The 23,004-nt window shown below is 36.9% G+C and overlaps 1 protein-coding gene across 2 annotated transcripts in view; it reads left to right on the top strand.

Annotated features, from left to right (window-relative positions):
- morn1.L (MORN repeat containing 1 L homeolog) overlaps nt 1–13,548 on the top strand; it is a 192,628-nt gene extending 179,080 nt beyond the window's left edge. For both annotated transcript variants that reach the window (XM_018226002.2, XM_041569349.1), the window contains exons 13-14: nt 6,820–6,893; nt 13,331–13,548. In XM_018226002.2, the coding sequence (XP_018081491.1) occupies nt 6,820–6,893; nt 13,331–13,482 (226 nt within the window). In that variant the 3' untranslated portion in view covers nt 13,483–13,548. The remainder of the gene's footprint in view (nt 1–6,819; nt 6,894–13,330) is intronic.
- The last annotated feature ends 9,456 nt before the right edge of the window (nt 13,549–23,004 follow it).

Consider the following 23,004-nt stretch of genomic DNA (forward strand, 5'->3'; position numbering starts at 1 on the left):
GGAAAATTGAGTTTGCAGCTTTTTCAAGGGCAGACATCTGTTTGTTCAGAAAATGATCTATCTATCTATCTATCTATCTATCTATCTATCTATCTATCTATCTGTCTATCCATCCATCTGTCTAGCCTCTATCTATGTATCTGTACAGATGAAGTAGGTCTAATAGATGCACTTGGCTCAAACAGTGCCATGTGCACTATACTGTACATACCTTGCCAACATTGCATTATTATTGAAAGCATTTTGGGTATGAAAATGTATAATAACGTATCTAAAAACTGTATAATAAACTGATATCTTTTAGGGGCACATTTACCTAGGGTCGAATATCGAGGGTTAATTAACCCTCGATATTCGACTATTGAAGTAAAATCCTTCGACTTCGATATTCCTATGATCGAACGATCGAAGGAATAATCGTTCGATCGATTAAATCCTTTGAATCCAACGATTCGAAGGATTTTAATCCATTTTTAATCCATCGATCGAAGGATATTCCTTCGATCAGGAAATTGTTAGGGACCTTCCCCATAGGCTAACATTGGCCTCGGTAGGTTTTAGGTGGCGAACTGGTGTCGAAGATTTTTTTAAAGAGACAGTACTTCGACTATCAAATGGTTGAATAGTCGAACGATTTATAGTTCGAATCGTTCGATTCAAAGTCGAAGGTCGTAGTCGAAGGTCGAAGTAGCCCATTCGATGGTCAAAGTAGCCATATTCGACCATGCGAAATTCAAACTTTTTTTCCTCTATTCCTTCACTCGAACTAAGTAAGTGGGCCCCTTAATGTGGGACATTGGTAGCTATTTTGAATGCATATGGTTCGGAACTTCTCTAACTAAGGAGGGCAATGTATATGATATTTCAGACCTAAAACTGCCTTAACTGCAATGTAAATTTATAACAGAGAATGAATTTCTAGTCTGCCATGCTTATCCTTTCTTAGGAACCACACTCCATATGTGTTTGACCCACAAAAGGTGATGGTACTGTAATAAAATAAAGTTATTTTTGATAAGAGGTTAATTCTTTCACATAGAAAGGTCCAGCTGTTAAAATATTAAGTGTCTTTAAATAAATAATTAGAAATGATTAATTGCATTTCTCATAAAGTTAATAATTACAGTTTGTTTCCATGAAACACTTTGATTGTCTTCAACAGCCAACAGAGTTTATTTTGGTTGCCTATACTGTATTATTTAGTTTGAAGTATGGTTGAATAGCATTTATTTCTAAATTGTATGCACATAAATGCCAGAAACACTTAAAGGAGAATGCCACAAAAACATAACAAGTTTTTTTGAAAACTAGACATAATTTTAAGCAACTTTGCAATATACATCAATTCAAAAATATGCAGACTTTTCATGATTTTAAATGGTTTCTAACAGTTCTCTTAGCCTAGCCCCCTGCTCTTCTGCTGATCTGTCTGACTACTTTGCTGAGCTGGCTGAATACTGTTACTTTGTATCAACAGCCAACTGTCCTTATACTGCATCCTCCAAACCCCACAATTCCCTGCACATGTGATTTCAATAAGGAATGGAACATCATAGTGCAATGCATTGTGGGTTATGTAGTTCCTGCATGCTGTCTGTAAGTTGTTGAGAAGATTTGTAACATCGGTGTTTAGTCCTTCCTTCCCTGCCCGGATTTCAAATGATGCAGAAAGAGAAGAACTGTTGACCAGCTGGATTGCAACATAGACAATTGCATTTATTCATACTTTCTGAAGAAACAGGTAACTGTGCTGGTTATATTAGGGGTTTCTGTGTTATGTGGGCCTCTTTATGAAATTTTGCTTTGGAAGTCGACGCTCCCCTTTAAGAATGGGTCAGTGTGATTACATAGTTTCCACTGTCTAATCCCCATCTTTTAACCCTTCAAATAAACATAATTTCTCCTGCACCATCGTGGCATTTGCACAAGCCTCATGAGCCTCCTATGTTCTCTCTCTCTCTCTCTACTACATCTTTCCTTAATCCCAGATTTGGAGCAAATGACAATCTCCCATGAGTCGGAGTCGGAATTTCCATTTAAGAAAGGGTCAGTGTGATTACATAGTTTCCACTGTCTAACCCCCAACTTTTAACCCTTCAAATAAACATAATTTCTCCTTCACCATCGTGGCATTTGCACAAGCCTCCATTTTGCTACAGATCATGAGCCTCCTATATCCTCTCTCTCTGCTACATCTTTCCTTAATCCCAGATTTGGTGCAAATAACCATCTCCCATGAGACATAAAATGGCCAAATGCCAAAGTAGTTTGAGTTCTGTGCTCACTGGCATCTGTGGTGGGGTAAAGGGCATCATCTTCTGGGCCATGCACAGGCATTAACTTTTACATTTAATTGTGCTGGATGGGGCTCCTAATGAATCCAGTGGTAATAATATAAATCCAATAAGGCATCACTCCAATTTAAGTAGATTAATAAGCATGGGTCTCTTCCAATTATATCTCATTTTATAGTCAATGCAAAGATAGTGGTAACTACAACAAAAGAAAAGGGATGGCTATGGGTTAATGCAACCTAATGAGATATGGGGACAAGTTGTTGTTCAACTGAAGAGAAAACTAGGAAAGGTTAAAAGCAGAGTACTGTAATTACTAACTATTACTAATCAGACTCTGCACAGGTATATGTAATTTGCCAGTAAAAGCATTAAGATGCAACAGTATGTAGCGAGATGGAAGAATAAAGTATTTGTCTTTGAAAGAAAAATCAGGTAACCAAATGTACCTTTTGTGCACCAGAAAATTAGCGATACATATTGAAAATAAACGTTGAAGAAACGGCATCATTTTGTGCTAATGTATGTTTCATTGTACTGGCATCTTAATCAGCATCTTTAGAATCTACTTGCGCACAATACTTTTGAACTCTTTTCTTGTTCTGGATTTATTTTCCAAAGCCCTGGGGGTTCTGTAAAAACTCTTAGGATTCTTGTAAACCCTTTTATTTCCCTTAAAGCTGGCAGACTGACAGGTTTTAGTTATTCTTAGAGCTAAATTATTCATCTCGATTCCCCCTCCCAGCTCTGACTTCTGAATCTTTAACATGGCTCCTGGGATATATCCGGGGCCTTTTTTCCCCATTTAAAATGAGGTAGTTTTTATTTATTTTTTTTTTCACTTCATTTTTCATTCTGAACTGTGTTATAGTGATGGGCCATTAATAAGACAATACCTGCTCCTTAGAACAAATACATATTGGTCTAAGTGATTAAAATCATGTTCAGTTCACCTTTACCCCTCTTAGCCTCAAGCATTGCCATTGTTTGATATGAATTTGACTAAAGATGTGATGGAAAATAGAATCTTTTTCATCTTGTGGGAAGACTTCTTTTTTGGAAGTGGCATATACTGTATTTGTCTCTGTGTGTCCTAACGTCAGCATATTAATGCATTTAATTTTAAATCTCTTCCTACTCTGAAACTGTATATTAACTTGACAACTCCCCAAACCCTTCTTCAGACATCCATTGGGACTTGTAGTTTAGCAATATGATCAGATTGTGTTCTAGTAACGTTCCGCAGTAATGTTTCAAGCCATAGTTCACCATGTGCTTAGTAATGTCTTTGATTTTTATATTTCTAACAGTAAATGATGCCTACTTAATACTCTAAGGGGCCGATTTACTAATATTCGATTTCTATTTTTTCATAAATCATATATTGTTTTTGCTAGTAATTGTCCGAAAAACTCACATTTTTAGAGGGGTTTGATGTTTTCACATCTCCTCAGTTTAATCAGTTAACAGCCTCTTTGAAATCTTTGGAAAACTGCTAAAAAGTTAGCAGTAAGGTTGCAGCATCCCCTTAATCACTTAGAAATCCTTCTCCTCCTCTAACCCACTCTGCCCCCTCCCTTAGGAATTTGCTTTGGCTGTTGGCTAATGAGCATGCTCAGTTCTTCTCATCTCAGATTACTAAACATTCCCTCCAGTCTAACAGCCAATGAAGAAATAGCATTGTTGGTTCCCATAGAAACTCTAGCTGTTTGATCCTATTTTTCTATTTTTATCAAATTATGTTGTGCCTGTGTAAACCTGCATTCAGCATTGCATGTACTTTACAGCATACATGTCTTATTTGCACATCAGTGTTACTGATGATGTGTCAGAGGGAAAATGGCCGTTGAAAGCTGCTATTTGTTAGGAAAATATGATGGCGCTGGCTAATGGAGGGGGTATACACAGTACAAATGATGTAGCTTGGGTGGGGGAGATGCATGGTGGGTAAATGTAGGCTTTACAAGTCCTTTAAGTGATTTTTTCCGTTCGTACTTTTTATATTTGGATCTTTTAATAACCTTCATAGCATTCATGGTTTTAGAGAAAATGAGTTTAATAGTGGTTTCAAAAACCTCTACATTTTTTTTTATTAAAAACAGTAATATCAACCTATGTGACTTTACAATAAGGTTCAAATCTCCTCTTATTTACAACACCAACCAAATTTTGTTGCAGTTTATTTACTACTGCTTGGAGTTGTTTGATTTCCTGTACATTGTTTTTGACCACATTTTTTTTGCTTATGTTTGTTGCTCATTACCCAGACATGACTTATCAAGGGTCATTTAGAGTATTTACACAATAGGCTTTTATGAAATCCTTAGCTTACGAAATGACTACAAAGTATACAGTTCAGACCTTTTTCTCCTGCAACGTTAGATACCTTTTTTCATATAAACGCATTTTTTAAGCTTTTTTATAGGTTATAGTGGGATCAATGCATTTCAATACATTTTCACATATGGAGCCATTTTAGCCAGACTGTTGTAAAACGGAATTGCTTTTAAGGAGAGTGGTAAAGTCATGGAATAAAGGCACTCACTGTGTTCATCTAATACTATATTAAATATGGTATTTTTTTTACCTTTTCTTAACCTAGTTTCCAAGCATGTGATGGTAGAGGTGCTTGTAAATCCTAATGTGCACGTTTCCATACTGCATAGAGAGTGCATTATTCAACCTTTCTGTCTGAGAAAGAAGATTACAGTTGAGTTATACTTTAAAATAAACTTTGGTCTGGTGTAGAGTTGAGCCAAAGGCCTATGCAAGGTAGACTTTCTAGGTATGAAGTAGTGATGGAGGGTTCATTGATAGTACGATATACAGTATATCCTAAGATTGGACAGGCCTCTTGACGTCTGTATACAGTAATTTAGAACTTGCACCTTTCCACCAGAATATAACATTAGTGACAATTAAAAAAATGAATTAAAAAGCAGCATAAGTGACTAGTATACTGTATATACTACTACTGTATATGCACTTTAGACTGCTGATGACGGCATACATTGGCTGAAACAATATATAAAATACACATCTTCAAAGCTAGCTGAACAAAGACTATACCATTCCCAATAGATTTTGAAATAGCAGATTATTTTGTGAAATACTGAAGGTTATTATAAATTATGAACAGGGCTGTACATGAGAATGGACTGGCCCATTCATGAAGGGGTAGGTGCATTTGCTGAAGGAACTATTGACTATAGCAAAATACTTTTTACAAGATACTGGAATATCGATCTTTTATAGAGCTGCTTTATCATTCATGGTACACTAAAGCCAGTTTGAAATCAAATTTATGTCCACTGCAGAATTTATGTCTTTAAAGCCTTGGTTTTTATTGCACTTTGCAATTTATTATAATGAATGGTTTGAAGAAAAATAATATGGGGTCCTGCACACATTGCTAGCTCACTCAGACCTTTGGAGCAATGTAAAGGTATGCTGCAAAACAACAACGGGGGACACCTGCCGATTTCCTCAAGGGGATGCCCACCTTCCTTGTCTGTGACATCCTCGAGCTTGCCACAAAATTAAAATATTTAAAGGTGCCTTGTCCATTTTTTACTTGCCCAATGTAGGTCTGTTGTAGAGAGTTCCTGGGTGCGATTCTTGGTTGATTTACTGTTCCTTGACCCTTGCCTGTCCTTGACCAGGCCTGTCTGCTGCTTGAACGGACCATTGCCTGTTTACTGACTACCCTTCAGGACTCTGATTCTGTACTGCACTGATCGATTGGCTTTGACCCTGGCCTGTTTTACGACTACGCTTACTTGTTCCCCGTTCCTCCTTTGACCCACTCTGGTTCCCTTGCCTGCCCAGAACCCTCATCTTGGTTCTCTCACTTTAAGACCTGGTGGCATCTGAGTAACGAAGGGCTCCTCCTGACGTGAAAGGCAGCTGTTATAGGCAGAAGCGTGAGCTGTGACCGGAACCTTGTTGTTAGTTGGGTTACAGAACATGACATTGAGCTTGCGCTCTGTATCCCTGTGCCAGTTGCACCTTTATCTGCAAATGAGTGAATATTTCAGATCTGATCTCATACACAGGGGAGCCCTGTTCTTAATACCTGTTCTTAGGAAGGATGGTATGTACAAGGGCCTGCTGCACCTCATTTTTACAGTAGTTTAGGTGCAGTAGTATGTATTCTAGTAGGTGCAAGTAAATGCCCATGGACCACTCTTATGCCATGGCAGTGTCAGGAACCACCTTGCGTCCAAATTTTAAATGCTTAAATTGCCTTCTAACTAATTCCAGCTCTACTAACAATACCTGCCTTTAAGATACCACCATCACAATAACATTGAGAGAATTATGAGTAGAACTAATATATTAGTTAGTTTTCCTTGATCATAATTTTGAGGGCTCTTTATGAAGAGCTAAATGAATAAGAACCAGGCATTTCATTATTATGGCTAATGTTTTAATACAGAATATGTTGCTGTTTAACATGATGTTTAAATAATGCTGCAGATTTTGTGCATATCCTAAGTTACATATATTATATGTCATTTTGCAGATCAGAAACAATAATGAAGGAGCGCAAAGTCAAAAAAGAGAATCAGTTACAGGACAGCAACCTTGTACGACCAGGTAATTTCTGTACATTTACTGCTCAGTTCCCCTTAAAAAAAAGCCAAAGCCACCATAGTAATCAACCATACAAAGCTATTGCATTTATGTATTATAGTATTGCTACATAAATGATTAAAAAATATATTTTCTACAGTAGTATCTGGGGGAGAACAATAACAGAGGTAGAATGAAGGGAGGAAGAATGATGCATAATGTGCTATGCGTCTGTTCATTATTCAAACAAAAGGTCGGGTTACTTGTACAGTAAATATTCATGGATTTTATTACCCTGAGCTAATGCATACTATCCCCATTTTTGGGGAGGAGGTTTATAAATTGACAAACATTCTGGTGGAATTAACAGGGGTTTTTTGACCATGAGTTTATGGAATTGAATATTATATGTCAATGAAAGTACTTTTAAGGCATTATTGCTACATAACCCCATAGCCCCATACTTCCTATAGAGTAAATGTCACTGATAATAACCTAAGAAATTTTCTCAATGTCATTGTACTACCAGATGAGTTATAATAAATATATATATATATATATATATATATATATATATATATATATATATATATATATATATATATATATATATATATATATATATATATATTTATACATTTTGCAACCCAGAACATATTTCTGGGTTGCCATGTATGCAGGTTAGGTGTCTTTATGGTGATGCTTTATTAAAATAAACTGGCAGGTATCAGGAGATAATTGATTGGCCCTCGTCTAACCAGCAGGGCTTCTGCCTACAATGTGATTGACTCCAGTGGAAAGGGAGTAGAATCTCCAGTCCAGTTTGTGTTTTAAAGCCTTGGTACCCCTGGCACTGTTATAGCATGATGCTCTGTTGATGAAATTACATGATCACATTCTACAGTTCTCTTGATGGAAATAGCTGATGGAATGTACAATATTGCACAGCATAGTCACATTTTATTCCCTAATGGGTAGGGATGCACTATTTTGTATTCGGCCGAACCCCCGAATCCTTCGCGAAAGATTCGACCGAATACCGCATCCGAATCCTAAATTGCATATGCAAATTAGGGGTGGGAAGGGGAAAACATTTTTTTACTTCCTTGTTTTGTGATAAAAAGTCACGCAATTTCCCTCCCCACCCATAATTTGCATATGCAAATTCGGATTTGGTTCGGCCGGGCAGAAGGATTCGACCGAATCCGAATCCTGCTGAAAAAGGCCGAATCCTGAACCGAATCCTGGATTCGGTGCATCTCTAGTAATTGGGTACCCATGAGTAGTCACATAATGATTTATTTTTATTATTATTTTTCATTTTGTCATACAACATACAACTTGCCCCCATGCGGCTGAAACATAATGGAGAAACATTATTGAGAAATTGTACAAAGCAATTTTGGTTCATATCATGTACGCAAATCACTGTGAAATGCGTGACATTTAAATGCTTTTGTTATTAATAAAAGACATTTATTCAGGCTCCCACATTTCCATGCTGAGGTCTTGATTTCCAATGCCAATTCCAAAGTCCGAATTTATCTCAATATTTTCTGCTACAAACTCTGATCAAATCCGTTCAGGTTTTTTTACACTTATTTATTATTACATTTTCCCGAAAATTTGCTTTGTGGGATTTTTTCATCCGATTTTCACGAATTTCTCGATTTTTCTGGAATTTTCACCTGAAAACTCAGAAAACGTTGGGGTATTACACAAAAACCCAGCACACATCAAAAATCATTTGGACTTCTCCCATTGACTTATGTGCAACCTCAATAGATTTTCAGATTTGGACTTTTTCATCACTTTTTGTGATTTTTGCATTTGGAGTTTAGTAAATAATGTGTCCTTTTTATTATCCACCGACTATTGGTTGCTCAGGTTGGGTGGTTCCTTTGTCAAATAAGGAATCTTAGTATATTATGCAAGAGGCATGATCATTTTCATTATGGGATGCTCAACCTACTAGATGTATAAAGTCGCCCTTCCTAAACTTCTGCATTAGTTCTACACTAACAAAAAGTTTTTTCCATTTTTTCCCTCTAAATCTCTTCTTGTAAAGTCTTATAGTTTCAGGTCAATGTTTGCAGCAGCACAATCTAAAACTCCTTTGTGAGCTCATTGGCTACAATGCTGAATAACAAATATACTAAGCTTTATACAGCAGTGTGGGATTTGTGCTATGTTTCAGCAATTGTTCTGACATCTAACTCTCTTGCTGTCATTAAAATATGAAACTGAGAAGGGGGTCTTTTCTGACTTTATTTCCTTTAAAGAATGCCCTGAACTGCTAAAATATTGTCTGTTTTCCATTCCAAAATGAATAACAGACGGTCAAATAATCCCCAGACTTGGAATGCTCTCATTCTAGACATGATACATATGGAAACTCTTCATCTTTAGCAGTGTCGGTGAGGTTTAAAACATGTTTTCTATTTCTAAGATATATCTGGCCCCTCTTTTATTCACTTACTAACAAAACATCTTTGTTCTCTTTGGTTACAGTGCAACAGCCAGATTGCCCATTTCACTGTTATCAAGATAATGCTGTCCAAGTCATCCACAATTAGACTGAGCAAGATTCCATTACATAGCAAGGACAATAATGTTAGAAATGATTAGAAAATCCTTTATCTGTTGAAAGCTTTCATTTGTACACCTGTTGCAATATTCCAGAAGGTTGTTCTGTTAAAGTGCCAGCCCCACTGACAATTCAAAAGCCTTTATATACAAATATGTTTACGTCTGAAAGACATTCTAGTGTTCCTTGTACAAAGATTCTCTAGAACTTACTTTGTACTTTTGGGGTGTATCCAGACTGATTTTGTAGACTGGACTAAGGGTACTCAGACCCTGTTTTTGCACAGAATCTAGAACGGGATTGTGTGGCAACTCAGAAATGTTCCTTTTTTTTGACTTAATTCAAAACTGTGGAGATCAGCAGCCAGTATTAGAAGCAGCAAGGACATTTATGGAAATATGAATACAATTATTACTCTGAGTTAGAAAGTATGAATTTATATATCCAACAACAAAATGTGAAAGTCAAGCAATGCCATATTTTACTTCTCTTGAGAGTGAATTGGTGAGTGAGTGTTTGCAGGTAGGATAATGACAAGAGCATAGTTTTGTTATACAGATGTGGGATCTATCATTCAGAAAGCTCTGAATTTTGGGATGGCCATCTCCCATAGGGGTAAATTTATCAAAGAGTGAAGTTCCGCCACTAGAGTGAAAGTCCGCAGCTCTCCATTCATTTGTATGGAATTTTGAAAGGCGTATTTATTCACCCTTTGATAAATACACCTTTAAAAACCCCATAGAAATGAATGGGAAGTGGCAGAATTTCACTCTAGTGGCGGAACTTCACTTTTAACTTCACTCTTTGATAAATATACCCCCAAGACTCGATTTTAATCCAATAATTTAAATTTCTAAATATTATTACCTTTTTCTCTGTAATAATAAAACAGTACATTCTACTTGATCCCAACTAAAATATAATTAATCGTTATTGGAAGCAAAATAATCATATTTGGTTTAATGCTGAAATGATTTTTAGTTTTTAGACTTAATGCATGGAGACCCAAATTACAGAAAGATCTCTTATCCAGAAACCCCCAGATCCTGAGCATTTTGGGTAGCGGTCCTGTACCTGTGTGTTTATTATTCATTATGCTTCACAATTACAAAACACTTTAAAAATAGTTAATAAAAAGAGAAAATAAGGTCAAACCTTGGGTGTGAATTTGAATTAATAAACTTTTTTATTTAGGTATGAAATATATGCTTTGTTAAGAAATCCAGTAGCAAATCTGTGCAAGTATGCAGCATGTGCAATGGAGTCCTGAGGCTATACATAAGCACAAGCTCTTGCCCAGCCCTGCGCTCCCCTCCCCAGAAAGGCATATGTACATTTGCATAAAACATTGCAAACTTGGTGCTTATTGTGCTCGAGTGAATTGATTTGGGTAATTGAAAACATTTTGAATAGTAATAAGCAAAATATAAACACTAGAGATTCAGACCGCACTAGAGACTTGTGTATGCTAATAATGGAACCCTGTTTGCTCTGCTCTTGATATAGTGTGATTGCTCCTGATTAGCATTAATAGAGAGAGAGAGTTCTTTAGATCCTCTAATCACAGGTGTTTGATTAGCATTTTGCTTCCATATCAGGGGACATCTGTTTTCTCATTACTTATCCCACTGCTTTAAGAGTGCACCAATTACAGGCTTTGGGAACTATCACACCCTTTTCTACTCATTGGCTTTAATTCAGTACTTATTAAATGTACTGTACTTGGGGGAAACACTGCTCTGAATGCAAACATGCTTTACGGGGGCATTAAGAAGTAGCCATTTTGCACAAGGTTTCTTCGTCTCTGCTTTGTCGTGTTTATAATTTTTCTCTATAAAAACACTTTGCCTCATGAAACAAATACTACAAATATAACGAGATGTATTTTTGCAAAATATGCCAAAATATTCGTACAGACTTCACATTAGAGTCCTGTGCGGAACCAATTTCTAAGACCCGGACCCAACCCCGTGACCCGAACCGCAACCTGCATATTTACCCACTTTAATCCACTACATGACCAGGACCCGCAACTGCCTTATCTGCAACCTGACCCACAACCCGCCGACCACCATCAAACAGGAACTGATGGTGCTGCAAACTGGAAGTCACGTCATCAAAAGTGGGTAGGGACAGAAACAAGTTTTGTAAAACTTTAAAAGGAGTAAATAAAATATAGACAATATTACGTAAGATAAGAAATTTACAAGAGACCCCACAACCCGCAGGCCCGCGGCTATACCGGCACCTGAAATTCCTCCCCTCATTCGGCAGGGTGCCCTCTCTTTTTGCTGGTAACCCGCGGGTACCCAACCAGCTGCAGGACTCTACTTCACATTACATACCAGGTGGTTATAAAAAAAAAAATACAGGTATGGGACCTGTAGTCAATAATGCTCAGGGCCTGGGGTTGTCCGGGTAATAAAAATAGATAGAAAATCATGTAAAAATTAAATAAACCCATTAGACTGGCTTTGCTTCCAATAAGGGTTAATTTTATCTTAGTTGGGATCAAGTATAAGCTACTGTTTTATTATTACAGAGAAAAAGGGAATCACTTTTAAAAAATGTGGATTTTTTGGATAAAATGGAGTCTATGGGAGAAGACCTTTCCATAGTTTGGAGCTTTCTGGATAATGGGTTTTCAGATAATGAATTCCATACCTGTATCCGTGCTATAGATTATCACCAAAGGTATAAATAACTGTGCATGAAATCCACAAACATAATTAACATAAATAAAATGTTCATTAATATATTTAAATATATCAGTAATCTGTAGAATTCATCCATCAATTATGTTCATATCAGTATTGCTCCATACCATGAATATTCCTAAAAGTGAATAATTCTCATGAAATTCTCATGTGATTCCGCATAATCACTTGCATAATTTAGCTCTGTGGATCAATACCTGCTCCACAATTCAAAATTTCACAGGAAGAAAAATACTCCTCAAATAATAATGAGGAATATTATGCTGTAGGTAGTATTAACAGTAGCTTTGCAATAGATTTCTACAGGGAGTATTATTTTTTACTTTGCCTTTCTCAAGTCTAACATTCAGTCTTAATTTGTTGACTTGAAAGACAACATACAGTTTTTGTTATATATTGTATTTCTGTCCTTTTTTTTCTCTTCCTGTCATTTATACTATGGCTCAAGGTCTCCTAACTAACAGATGTCAGTTTTAATGCCAGACAAGTAACAAAAGAGAAGCAAAAGTAGTGTACATTGTATACACTCACATTCACACACACTGATTGTAACAATACATAGATTGCAAAGACCCACACTGTGAGTTTGTACCAGTAGAAATCATATTTCCCCATAAATACAATATCAATGGGATATGGTTTATCTAAAAGAAGCAAGGTGCTTGTAAGCTGATTTTCCTATGGACTCCAGGCATGTATTAAAGAGAACACTTAACACTATTAACTGCCTGCGCTGACATGACACAGATGATACAAACACATCTTACAATAGTAATAGTGCTCAATGAATGAATTACATTAGTGCTGCCATAACACCCGGCCTCCTGAGTATCCAAAGATGTGTGTTATGTTGCTCCACGTTTATTAGAATTTATAAAAAAAAATAGAACACTTTATCAAAATGCAAATGGAGCACCTGCACAAATGGAGTCATGATAATGGTCTGGGGGTGGGAAAGGTGGGTGTGGATCTAATTAGCATAATGACAGAAGGCACAACAATGTACAATATGGAGATTTTTTTATCCATATTATAACATCAAAATATTAGCAGTGCCTTTCTATACATAGAACCATGTTCATTTTGCAAGATAAGATTTTAATACATTACATTTAATACATCTATTTGCGTAATATGAACACGCTCTTCTCTTTTAGGCGAATACATTATCATCATGGTTGAAGACGTGACGGTCCCTCCATTTTTGGGTTATACGCTTCCACCTGTCTTCAAGCTTACTAGAGTTCTTCTTGAGAAACCCAAAGGCAAAACCAGTCGCAAAGAAACCCTTAAAATTGCAAGCATGTGAAACGCCTTAAGGATGTCGTATGTTTTTAGTCTTATTTTTTTTCTAGAAATAAAAGTGTTTCGCAGATCCAGGTGTCTGAGCTGATTTATCACAGATGGGCAATTTGCTAAGTGAGCTCTAATTTGTTTGTAAATTACCCCAGTTTTGTGTCCTGTGGTGGAGCTAAAAGAGGTTTGCCTCACTCTAGAGTCCTGCACGGGTCTATTCGGAAGGACCCGTGCCCGACCTGCTGACCTGTGTATGGCCACCTTTGGCCAGTGCTCCATGCCCAACCTTAAAGTCATTGAGATGTGCAAGTTAGGGTCTGCAAGGAAACCTTGTACTTAATCCTGTTGAATACAAGACTTCATTGTGCCCAACATCAGCTTGCCTTACATTTTTAATCTGGAGCAAGTTAAAGTATTAACCAGCCATACCATGGACCCTAAGGGACATCATTTTGCACCCTTTATGTTTGTCAAGTGAAAAGAAAATTATATTGGGTTGATTTAATGTTTAAATAATTTTATAGTAGATTTATGGTAAGAAGTTCCAAATTACAGAAAACCCCCAGTCCCGAGCATTCTATAAAACAGGTCCCATACCTGTATAAGACATTTGCAACATTTAAACACTAATAATTTCCAGTGGTTTCTTCACGCTAAAAGGCTATATATCTAATGTTTATGAATTAGCAAATTACACTACATATTACACAATATTAGTATGCACATCTGTTACCAAATCAAATGCCTATTGTTTTCTTAATCTACAACCAGGAATAGTGGATATTAAGTCAAATAGAAGATTGAAGTACACTTGCTCAGAGTGCTCTTCTCAGCACTTTTGTAATTTACTTTAATTTTTGTTTTGAGGGATGCAGCAGTTATTAGCAGTTATCTAATGATAAAGTGGGACCTTCAGCATTTTTTCCTCAGGGCTGCTGAATCAGCGGTACCAGGGTTAATTGAGTATTCTTATTGGACATGCTGCTGTGCATATAGTATCAGCTTGCTTGGCTGCTTCAAATACACCTCCTACTGACTTATAGAATCTCAACAGGTTTCTAGATATTTTCTAATTTGATTTTTCAAGATTTTTGTGTTTGATTAATCAAAAACAACTCTAAATTGAATATATTTGTGATCAAATGTTTGTGGATTTTGTCAAATGCGTCCCTAAGTGTTTAAATGTAGCATGTGCTTATCCATTTCATTTACTTAAAGGGGTGGTTCGCCTTTAAGTTAAATTTTAGTATGTTATAGAATGGCCAATTCAAAGCAATATTTAATTTGGTCTTTATTATTTAGTTTTTTAATTATTTTCCTTCAACTTCTGACTCCAGTGCATTGGGCAAAGATTTAACTAAATATTGCTGTTTTGAGGCTATATTACCTAGATTTATACCAATTATTAGATTAATTACAACACTAAGGACTTGTTTCCTAACATTCTAATTTTTTTTTTTTTACAAATCACATTTTTACATTTAATTTTTTTATTTTCTCTAAAAGTTCAAGATTTATAAAGTGAAAAAACTATGAAAAACTCTAATTCAAAACGTAAGCCAGTAAAACCATTCTAGGTCCCATAGATTTCAATAGGAGCTGAGCTGATCCTATTGGACAGTTTTTTTAGCCAATTGGACTTTTAGAGCTTATTTGATTTTTTCTAGCTAGTAATTGTCTAAAAAAACTTGGATTTTTAGATGTTTTCTTATTTTTTAGTGCATAGTTCAGCTGTTTATTTTTGTTTTACTTTTTATATTCAGAACTTTTAATAAAATAAATAGCATGTGTGGTTTTAGAAAAAATGAGTTTCTTTGTGGTTTCAAAAACCTCTAAACCTCTAACCTCAAAAAGCCACTAAAATGAGAAAGTTGATAAATGGTAACAAAAAAGAGAAAGTTGTGCTCACCACTAACTTTTAAAACATTAAGCAAGGGTGCAATGAGGCTGTGACCACAAAATTCATATAGACACATACAAGAGTCCTCTGCACTCAACCCATTATCAATATATTAAGGACATTGATATATTTGGTACCTTAAGCTCAATATCCTTAATATTTATTGATAATGGGTTGAGTGCAGTGAACCTCTTCTTGTATTTGCCCAATGTTGATAAATGGACTTCTAAAAGTAGAATCTTCTGCAAATTCCTTTTAAGAGCAAAATGTAGGAGAATATATAAGTGAAAATAATCAGAGCATGCCATCTACTTGTACAAGCCTGGTTTATCTTCCAGCCTTAGGAAATGTGCAAAGTACAGTATAATTCTTATGAACTGCATTCCATCTATTGATTTCGGCATCAAACTCCTAAATAAATCTTACTAACAGTTGCAGTAACGGAAAATGAATTCCCAGCTACGTATTTTGCTCTAGCATCTTAATCAATACTACGAACATTGAATATTAATACGGTTTCTCACCGAGACTTACATTCCCACATGGATCTTGTTTTGCATTACAGCAACTTAAATATATTCTATATAAGATTCCTTATATTTGTCTTCATTACTCCTTTGAGAAGTGCTATTCAGCCATTCATGTGTTTCCAACATACAGTAATTAAAGACTAGGAAAAATTCCATCTCTTCCTGACCTGCCATGAACTTTTCATGCATTTTCATATCTCCTTATTTAGTTTTGGGGAATGCTCATGAGTTTGTATCTCAAGAAAGAACCTGATAAGTAAGTGTCCTTCAGTTGCTGCTATCCATTGGTAGCAAAGCAAACAAAGTAAGGAATGTGCATTTACAGTGAAATGGACACAATTTACAAAAAGTGTGTGTAATTCACCATCTTTTTTTCCCACAAAGCATCATTTCCAGGCTCAACTGTGCCTCTGTACTCTTTGCCTTGGATTCACAAATTAAATTCTACAAAGAAAGTGCAGTCATGTGGGCATTAGAAAAGAGGAAAATTCGTCCTTTGCTATTACATTCTAATATATTAAAAATATAATTTTAACAAGATTATTGCATCACTAGGTTTTAAAAATAGGGGAAATGCAAATCTTGCTCAAGTTCTAGTAATTTAGGGCAAACAGATGTTTGCCTGCAGCCAGGCCAGGAATGATACCTGCTATTAACTATCCAGTTTGATTTCTGGAGGTATCTAGAAGAGCAAATAGTCATTCTGTCCAGATGTCGGACTGCCAGTCTAGTGCCCAAACTTTAGGATCACCTAGGGAGGGCGCAGTCACACAGTTTTGGAATCACTCGTTTATAGTGAGATTGCACCTCAAAGGATATGAATGAACAAAATACTGTTTATTCAAATACAGTGTGGTTTAGTATAGTTTATCTGAAAATGGTTGGAATTTGTAATTTATTCAGATTTTTATGGAAGCTGGAGACATGTAAAACACCTGGAGATCAATTAGGGATTTCCCAGCCCCTCTGCTATTTCTGGAAATCTAGAATCCCAAGTAGAGAACTCAACAGTTCTGATAACAGAGATGTCAACATATGATGTGGTTCTGAGGCAATGTTATAGGGGACAACTGCAGGGGTAGCAGCAGTTACAAGAGATGGTGGACACATGAGAACTTTGCAGCTGAGATCCTCCCCACACCAGTAGAACACAGGGATATCTGAGAAAGGAATCGTAGGAGTGAGATAAACTGTTGAACTGGGTGTGTATGAGAAACATGCTGATTCCCTCTGAGCAGCGTTTCTGCTCCTTTGAGGTATTTCTGTTTTTTGTGTAGGTGTGTGAAGTTCTTCAATTTTCACTTAAAGACGTTCTACAGAAGGAAAATATAAGTATATGGAAAGTCCCGGCATCAATCTTCCTTTGATAATATTAACAATGACATATAACAAAGCCCATATTCCAAAGCAAATTAAAAAGAAGAAAATGTATGAACTTGTGAAGCCTACAGAAATATTGAGACTAGAAGAGATTTTAAGCCCTTCATTGTGTGCTGCCTGGGGAAATTGATTACCATCATTTAAACAAGTATTTAAACAAACACATCTCTATTTCATGATGGGGGGGGCAGAAAATTATTCATTTTCTGCCCGGAACTGCCACGATCTTGATTGGGCAGTGTGCATGCTCCATGTCCAGGACACATGCATTAAAGGGGGTGGGACTAAATTGGACAGCTTAATTATAACTATAGGGAATTTAGAGAGAGAAAAATTGAGTGGTGCAGTATGTTCTTTGGATGAATTTTAATTAGTAATTTTCAATAATAGTTGCCAGCAACCTTTCTTTTAATATTACAAGCTAAATAAACATTTCTAATAAATAATTAGCTATTTGCGGCAGGAACCTCATCCGAACTATATACTGAAACTCATAGTTCTTTAGTATTGTGAGAAACACTCACCCTGGTGGTCCAGTGGCCTGGGGACGCCCGCCACGCTGCTCCTCTGCTCTGCTGTTTCCTAAGGATGCACGCGGCACATACTTCCTCCTTTTATAGGCGCATTGGCGCTGGCGTGATAACGTCATCACGCAATGGTGCCAAATTCAAAAGGTATTTAAAGGGACTTCAGCATTGAATTGATTGCCCGTTGTTTGGTTCATCTTAGTGAGTTCCTGGGTGCTTTTCTGATAACTGTTTCCTGTTTTTGACCCCTGCCTGCCTTACTAATCTGAATTCTGTGATCCTGACCTTGGCCTGTTACCCGACTATTCTGAAATCCGTAATCCGACCTGAGCCTGTCTGACTCTTCTGATTGATCTTCTGGTTTTGACCCTTGCCTGTCCGACTTCACTTGTATTCTGCCCGCACCGACCTGGCCTGATTTGACTACACTTTCGTCTGTTCTTTGAACTGTGACCTTCTGCCCAAAAAGACTTTGCTAATGATTGTGCCCCTCCAGAACCCTTAGCTTGGCTCCTCTTTAAATAAGACCTGGCGGCATCCAATTAGCTGAGGGCTCCTCCCGAGGTGAAAGGTGGCTGTTAAAGCTGGAAGCAAAAGCTGAGACCATGGAACCTAGCATTGGTTCTGGATTTTGGGTACTGATCATGACAAGTATTTATTGTTTTCAGTATTTATTAAATAGTACAGTACATTAGGCTCATGTTACATTCACAGTCATTTTGACAAAATACTCTCATTATTCTCTTCCACCTTTAGCTTCCATGACACTCAACTGAGAAACTCCCAGGGAAAACTCTGAGTCAACAGCTCAACCCAGGCTTCCTCCTTCACTCCATTCACCAGTGTGGCAGGGATCCAAACACAAAAATCCTTCCAAAACAAAGAATAAAAAATCAGTTCAATAGAGCCTTCTAGGTAAAAAAAAACTCCCAGGGATAAGTAACCAGTATTCAATTTCCAGTTCTCACAGGGGCGCATGGCAGGCAGCATTTAACCAACTGGAAGAGCTACAGTATATCATTTTTCTCAGAGCCACATTATCATACTAGAATAACTATATAAATAGGGGTTCAGTCGGTTATGTTTTAAACCATAAAGGATGATTGGTATAAACATATAGACCTCTGCAATATTTTGAGAGGGCCAAAACCAAGTACTATAGAAAAGAAAATTAAAATGCTGTTTTAAAACCAAGCCAGATGTCCATATGTTGCCTCCATAATTCTCACATTTTAAGCGCAGCCAATCCACTATCTACCCCCATTTACATTCACTTTCTCACTTCAGCTAAATAGCTGATGCTGGCTAGAGTTTGCTGTCTTAGCATAAAGAAACACTCTGTTAATCAGTAAACAGGCATATATAACCAAACAGCATTGCACTGGACAGCAGCCAGACTAATACATGAGCGGTACAAGAGCCAAAGAAACAAGCATTCCAGACAACAAAGGTAGTGCTGAATAATGGTAACCGTCTGCATGCATTTTCTGTAGCCACAACAATATCTAGTGTATGTACTGTATATATATATATATATATATATATATATATATATATATATATATATATATATATATATATATATATTTTATTTTCTTAGCTCTTTTTTACAAGAGTTTATTTAAACACTACAAAAGTATAGGATTCTTTCACATGAGGTATGTAACTTTCCATTGACACATTGACTGGAGCAAGAAGGAGCAGTATTGCTAGATTAGTAATGCATATTGTTGGGTGTCTAGACCAAGGGTCCCCAACCTTTTTACTTGTGAGCCACATTCAAATGTAAAAAGTTGGAGAGCAATGCAAGCATCCTATGCGATAGCCCTTATGTAAACGGTAGTTCTGTTTTGCAGTACACCTGGTTTTTAATTAAAACTTGCCTCCAAGCCTGGAATTCAAAAATAAGGCCCTGCTTTGAGGCCAATGGGAGCAACAGGCAATTGGTTGTTGAGAAGTGATGAGCGAATCTGCCCCATTTTGCCGAAAAATTTGTGAAACAGTGAAAAAATTTGCGAAACGTCTAAATTTCATGGAATGCATTGAAATCAATGGGCGATTTTATGAGCGACAATTTTTATGTGTGTACGACAATTTTTCTCGCTCCACATGCATTAAAATCAATGGGCATTTTTTCTTATGGCGACTTTCTTTGTCCTAATGTATTAGTCAATGGGCGTTTTATCCTTCTGGTGATTTTTTTTGTCCTAATGCATTAAAGTCAATGGGCGTTTTTTCTTATGGTGATTTTTTTTGTCCAAATGCATTAAAGTCAATGGGTGTTTTTTCTAATGGTGTTTTTTTTTGTCCAAATGCATTAAAGTCAATGGGTGTTTTTTCTAATGGTGATTTTTTTTGTCCTAATGCATTAAAGTCAATGGGCGTTTTTTGTAATGGTGATTTTTTTTTGTCCAAATGCAATAAAGTCAATGGTTGTTTTTTCTAATGGTGATTTTTTTTTGTCCTAATGCATTAAAGTCAATGGGTGTTTTTTCTTATGGTGATTTTTTTTATTCTAATGCGTCAGGGTCATGGCACACAGGCAGATTCGGGGAGATTAGTCGCCCAGCGACAAATCTCCTTTTCTTCGGGGCGACTAATCTCCCCGAACTGCCTCCCCTGCCTTCCCATCGGCTAAAATGTGAATTGCTGGCAGGATGGCACTCGGCGCGATTCATTTTCCGAAGTTGCCCGAAGTTTCCTCAACAGGCAACTTTGGCCATCTTCGGAAAACGAATCACGACTAATCTCCCCGAATCTGCCTGTGTGCCCTGACCCTTAAAGTCATTGGGCATTTTTGCTTATGGCAACTTTTTCGTCCTAATGCATCAAAGTCAATGGGTGTTTTTTCTTATGGTGACTTTTTTTATTCTAATGTGTCAGAGTCAGGGCACTTTTTTTGTTATGGGCATTTCTGTGGCAAATTTTTGCCTCAGTTTCGCGAGAAAATTTGCATATGGCGAAGTTCTGAATTTTTCCACAAATCCATGGCTGGTGAAAAAATTCGCTCATCCTTATTTGTGAGCAACTGGTTGGGGATCACTGGTCTAGACAATTGCAAGCAACACTGACACTGATACTGAAACTATTAATTATTGGGATATTGTTAACATCTAAGTATATTGGCATACCAATGATTAAGACCCATGTGCAGCCAAAGAGCCGCTCCCAATCAACATTTGCTGGTGCCTTTCAGATTATGAGGCAGAGTTATTTTCTATGAACTGAGTCACCTGCTCTGGTTTTGGTCTTAAGTTGATATTGATACGCTTAAGCTGGCCATAGACGCAAAGATCCGATCGTAGAAATCCTCGATTTCAGAGAAATCGGTCGTTTGATCGATCGGCCAGGTTAAAAGATTTCTGTAGGTTGCCCATAATTCTCTACATGTATTGGTCATACGATGTTCAGTGTTAGACTAGCCGACACCAGCTTTGTCAGACATAACTTTAGTACGATTGCTGTCAGGGGCAGAACATCGGCTGTTCTGTTCTTCTACTATTTATTTGATCGGAATGATTAGTGGCAGGTTGGGAGATGGGGAAGTCTGAACGTTTGAGGATTGGAACGATTGGATCTTTTCATCTATGGTCAGCTTTAGGCTAATAGTGCATTGGTTCCCTAAACTGTCCATAAATTGTGACGTAAGTGTTACTTTTAGGTCCCCTTCTGATCTTTAGATAGAGGAACTTTTAGCAGACATGCATTGAAATTGTGATTCAATCAGAATACCATTTTGCCCTATGCACTCCACAGCAGCATGTTGTCCCTATTTTAAGCTATTGATAAGTATATCAATTAAGTATTGTTCTGGCAGCTTGTTCCTTTCTGTGACAGGGGAAGGTCTTTCTCCAGTATACAGTCTATGGCTAGTGCTTAGCCGGGCAGTAAGAAGAAATTGCTCTATGAGCATTAAGATACCTCAGTAACAAATGATGTTCACCATTCAGTTCATTAGCTTGTAGAGCAGAGATATGACCGTAAAGCACCTAGGAATATGTCTGTGATCCAATGCTTAAAGGGGAGGGTCATCTTCACGTTAACTTTTAGTATGTTTTAGAATGACTAATTCTAAGCAGCTTTTCAATTGACCTTCATTCTTTCTGTTATCGTTTTCTAATTATTTGTCTTCTTCTAACTGTTTCCAGCTTTCAAAGGGAAGTCACCCATCTAAAAACAACTGCTCTGTAAGGCTACACATTTATAGTTATTGCATCTTTATATTCAGGCCCTCTCCTATTCATATTCCAGTCTCTTATTCCAATCAATGCATGGTTGCTAGAGTAATTTGGACCCTAGCAACCTCATTGCTTGAAACTGCAGAGCTGCTGAATAAAAAGCTGAATAACTCAAAAACCACAAGTAACAAAAAATGAAACCCAAATGCAAATTCACTCAGAATATCACTCTCTACATCATACTGAAAGTTAATATAAAGCTGAACAACCACTTAATCTTATCTGACCTCGAAATGTGTCTGAAACCAGTTTTTGATTAATTAAACAGTCGCTCATATTTTTAGCTGAAGAACATTTTCTTAGCAGAATTCTTGAAAAAGTGGCAATGCTGAAAGTGTTAACTGTAAAACAGTGTAGCTTGAGCATGTGACACAAGAAGGTTTATGAAGGAAATGCACACTATTGTGTAAAATGATGACACAATGTTGGGAACATCTGTTCTGGATTGAGACTGGTCACATTTCCTTTTTGGATTTTTGTCTCCCTCTGCTGAAGCCATAAGAACATTAGATTCTGGAACTCTGTGTTTTCACATGAAATGAATTCAATTATGTTGAAAGGAATACTACAGAATATATCAATTTTTGCCCTCTTAGTACTATATTTTTTAAATATTTTAGATTGTGGCACTAACAGTTAACAGTTGCTGTATGTCCTAATTTGTTTTTTAGTAGTCATGGTTAAATACTTTATGTTTTAAAACACAATTGGTACTGTACAATTGGTACTCAAGGTAAATGAAACAGAGCATTTTGGTTATGTACCCCCTTTGCTTGGCGTATGTATAAAGAATGTTGTGATTGATTTTTGTTTGACCACCAGGGCTAGTCCCTATTTTGTCCTACACTCGGAATCAAGGTCCTGCTATTGATGCAGAAGAACCATGAAACTACTGCTAACTCCGGACCAGAACGTAGCTCCAGGGTTCCCTCAGTGCATTGTGTCAATCATTTCAGTTGA

The sequence above is a fragment of the Xenopus laevis genome, chromosome 7L (assembly GCF_017654675.1).
Source record: "Xenopus laevis strain J_2021 chromosome 7L, Xenopus_laevis_v10.1, whole genome shotgun sequence".
NCBI lineage: Eukaryota > Metazoa > Chordata > Amphibia > Anura > Pipidae > Xenopus > Xenopus laevis.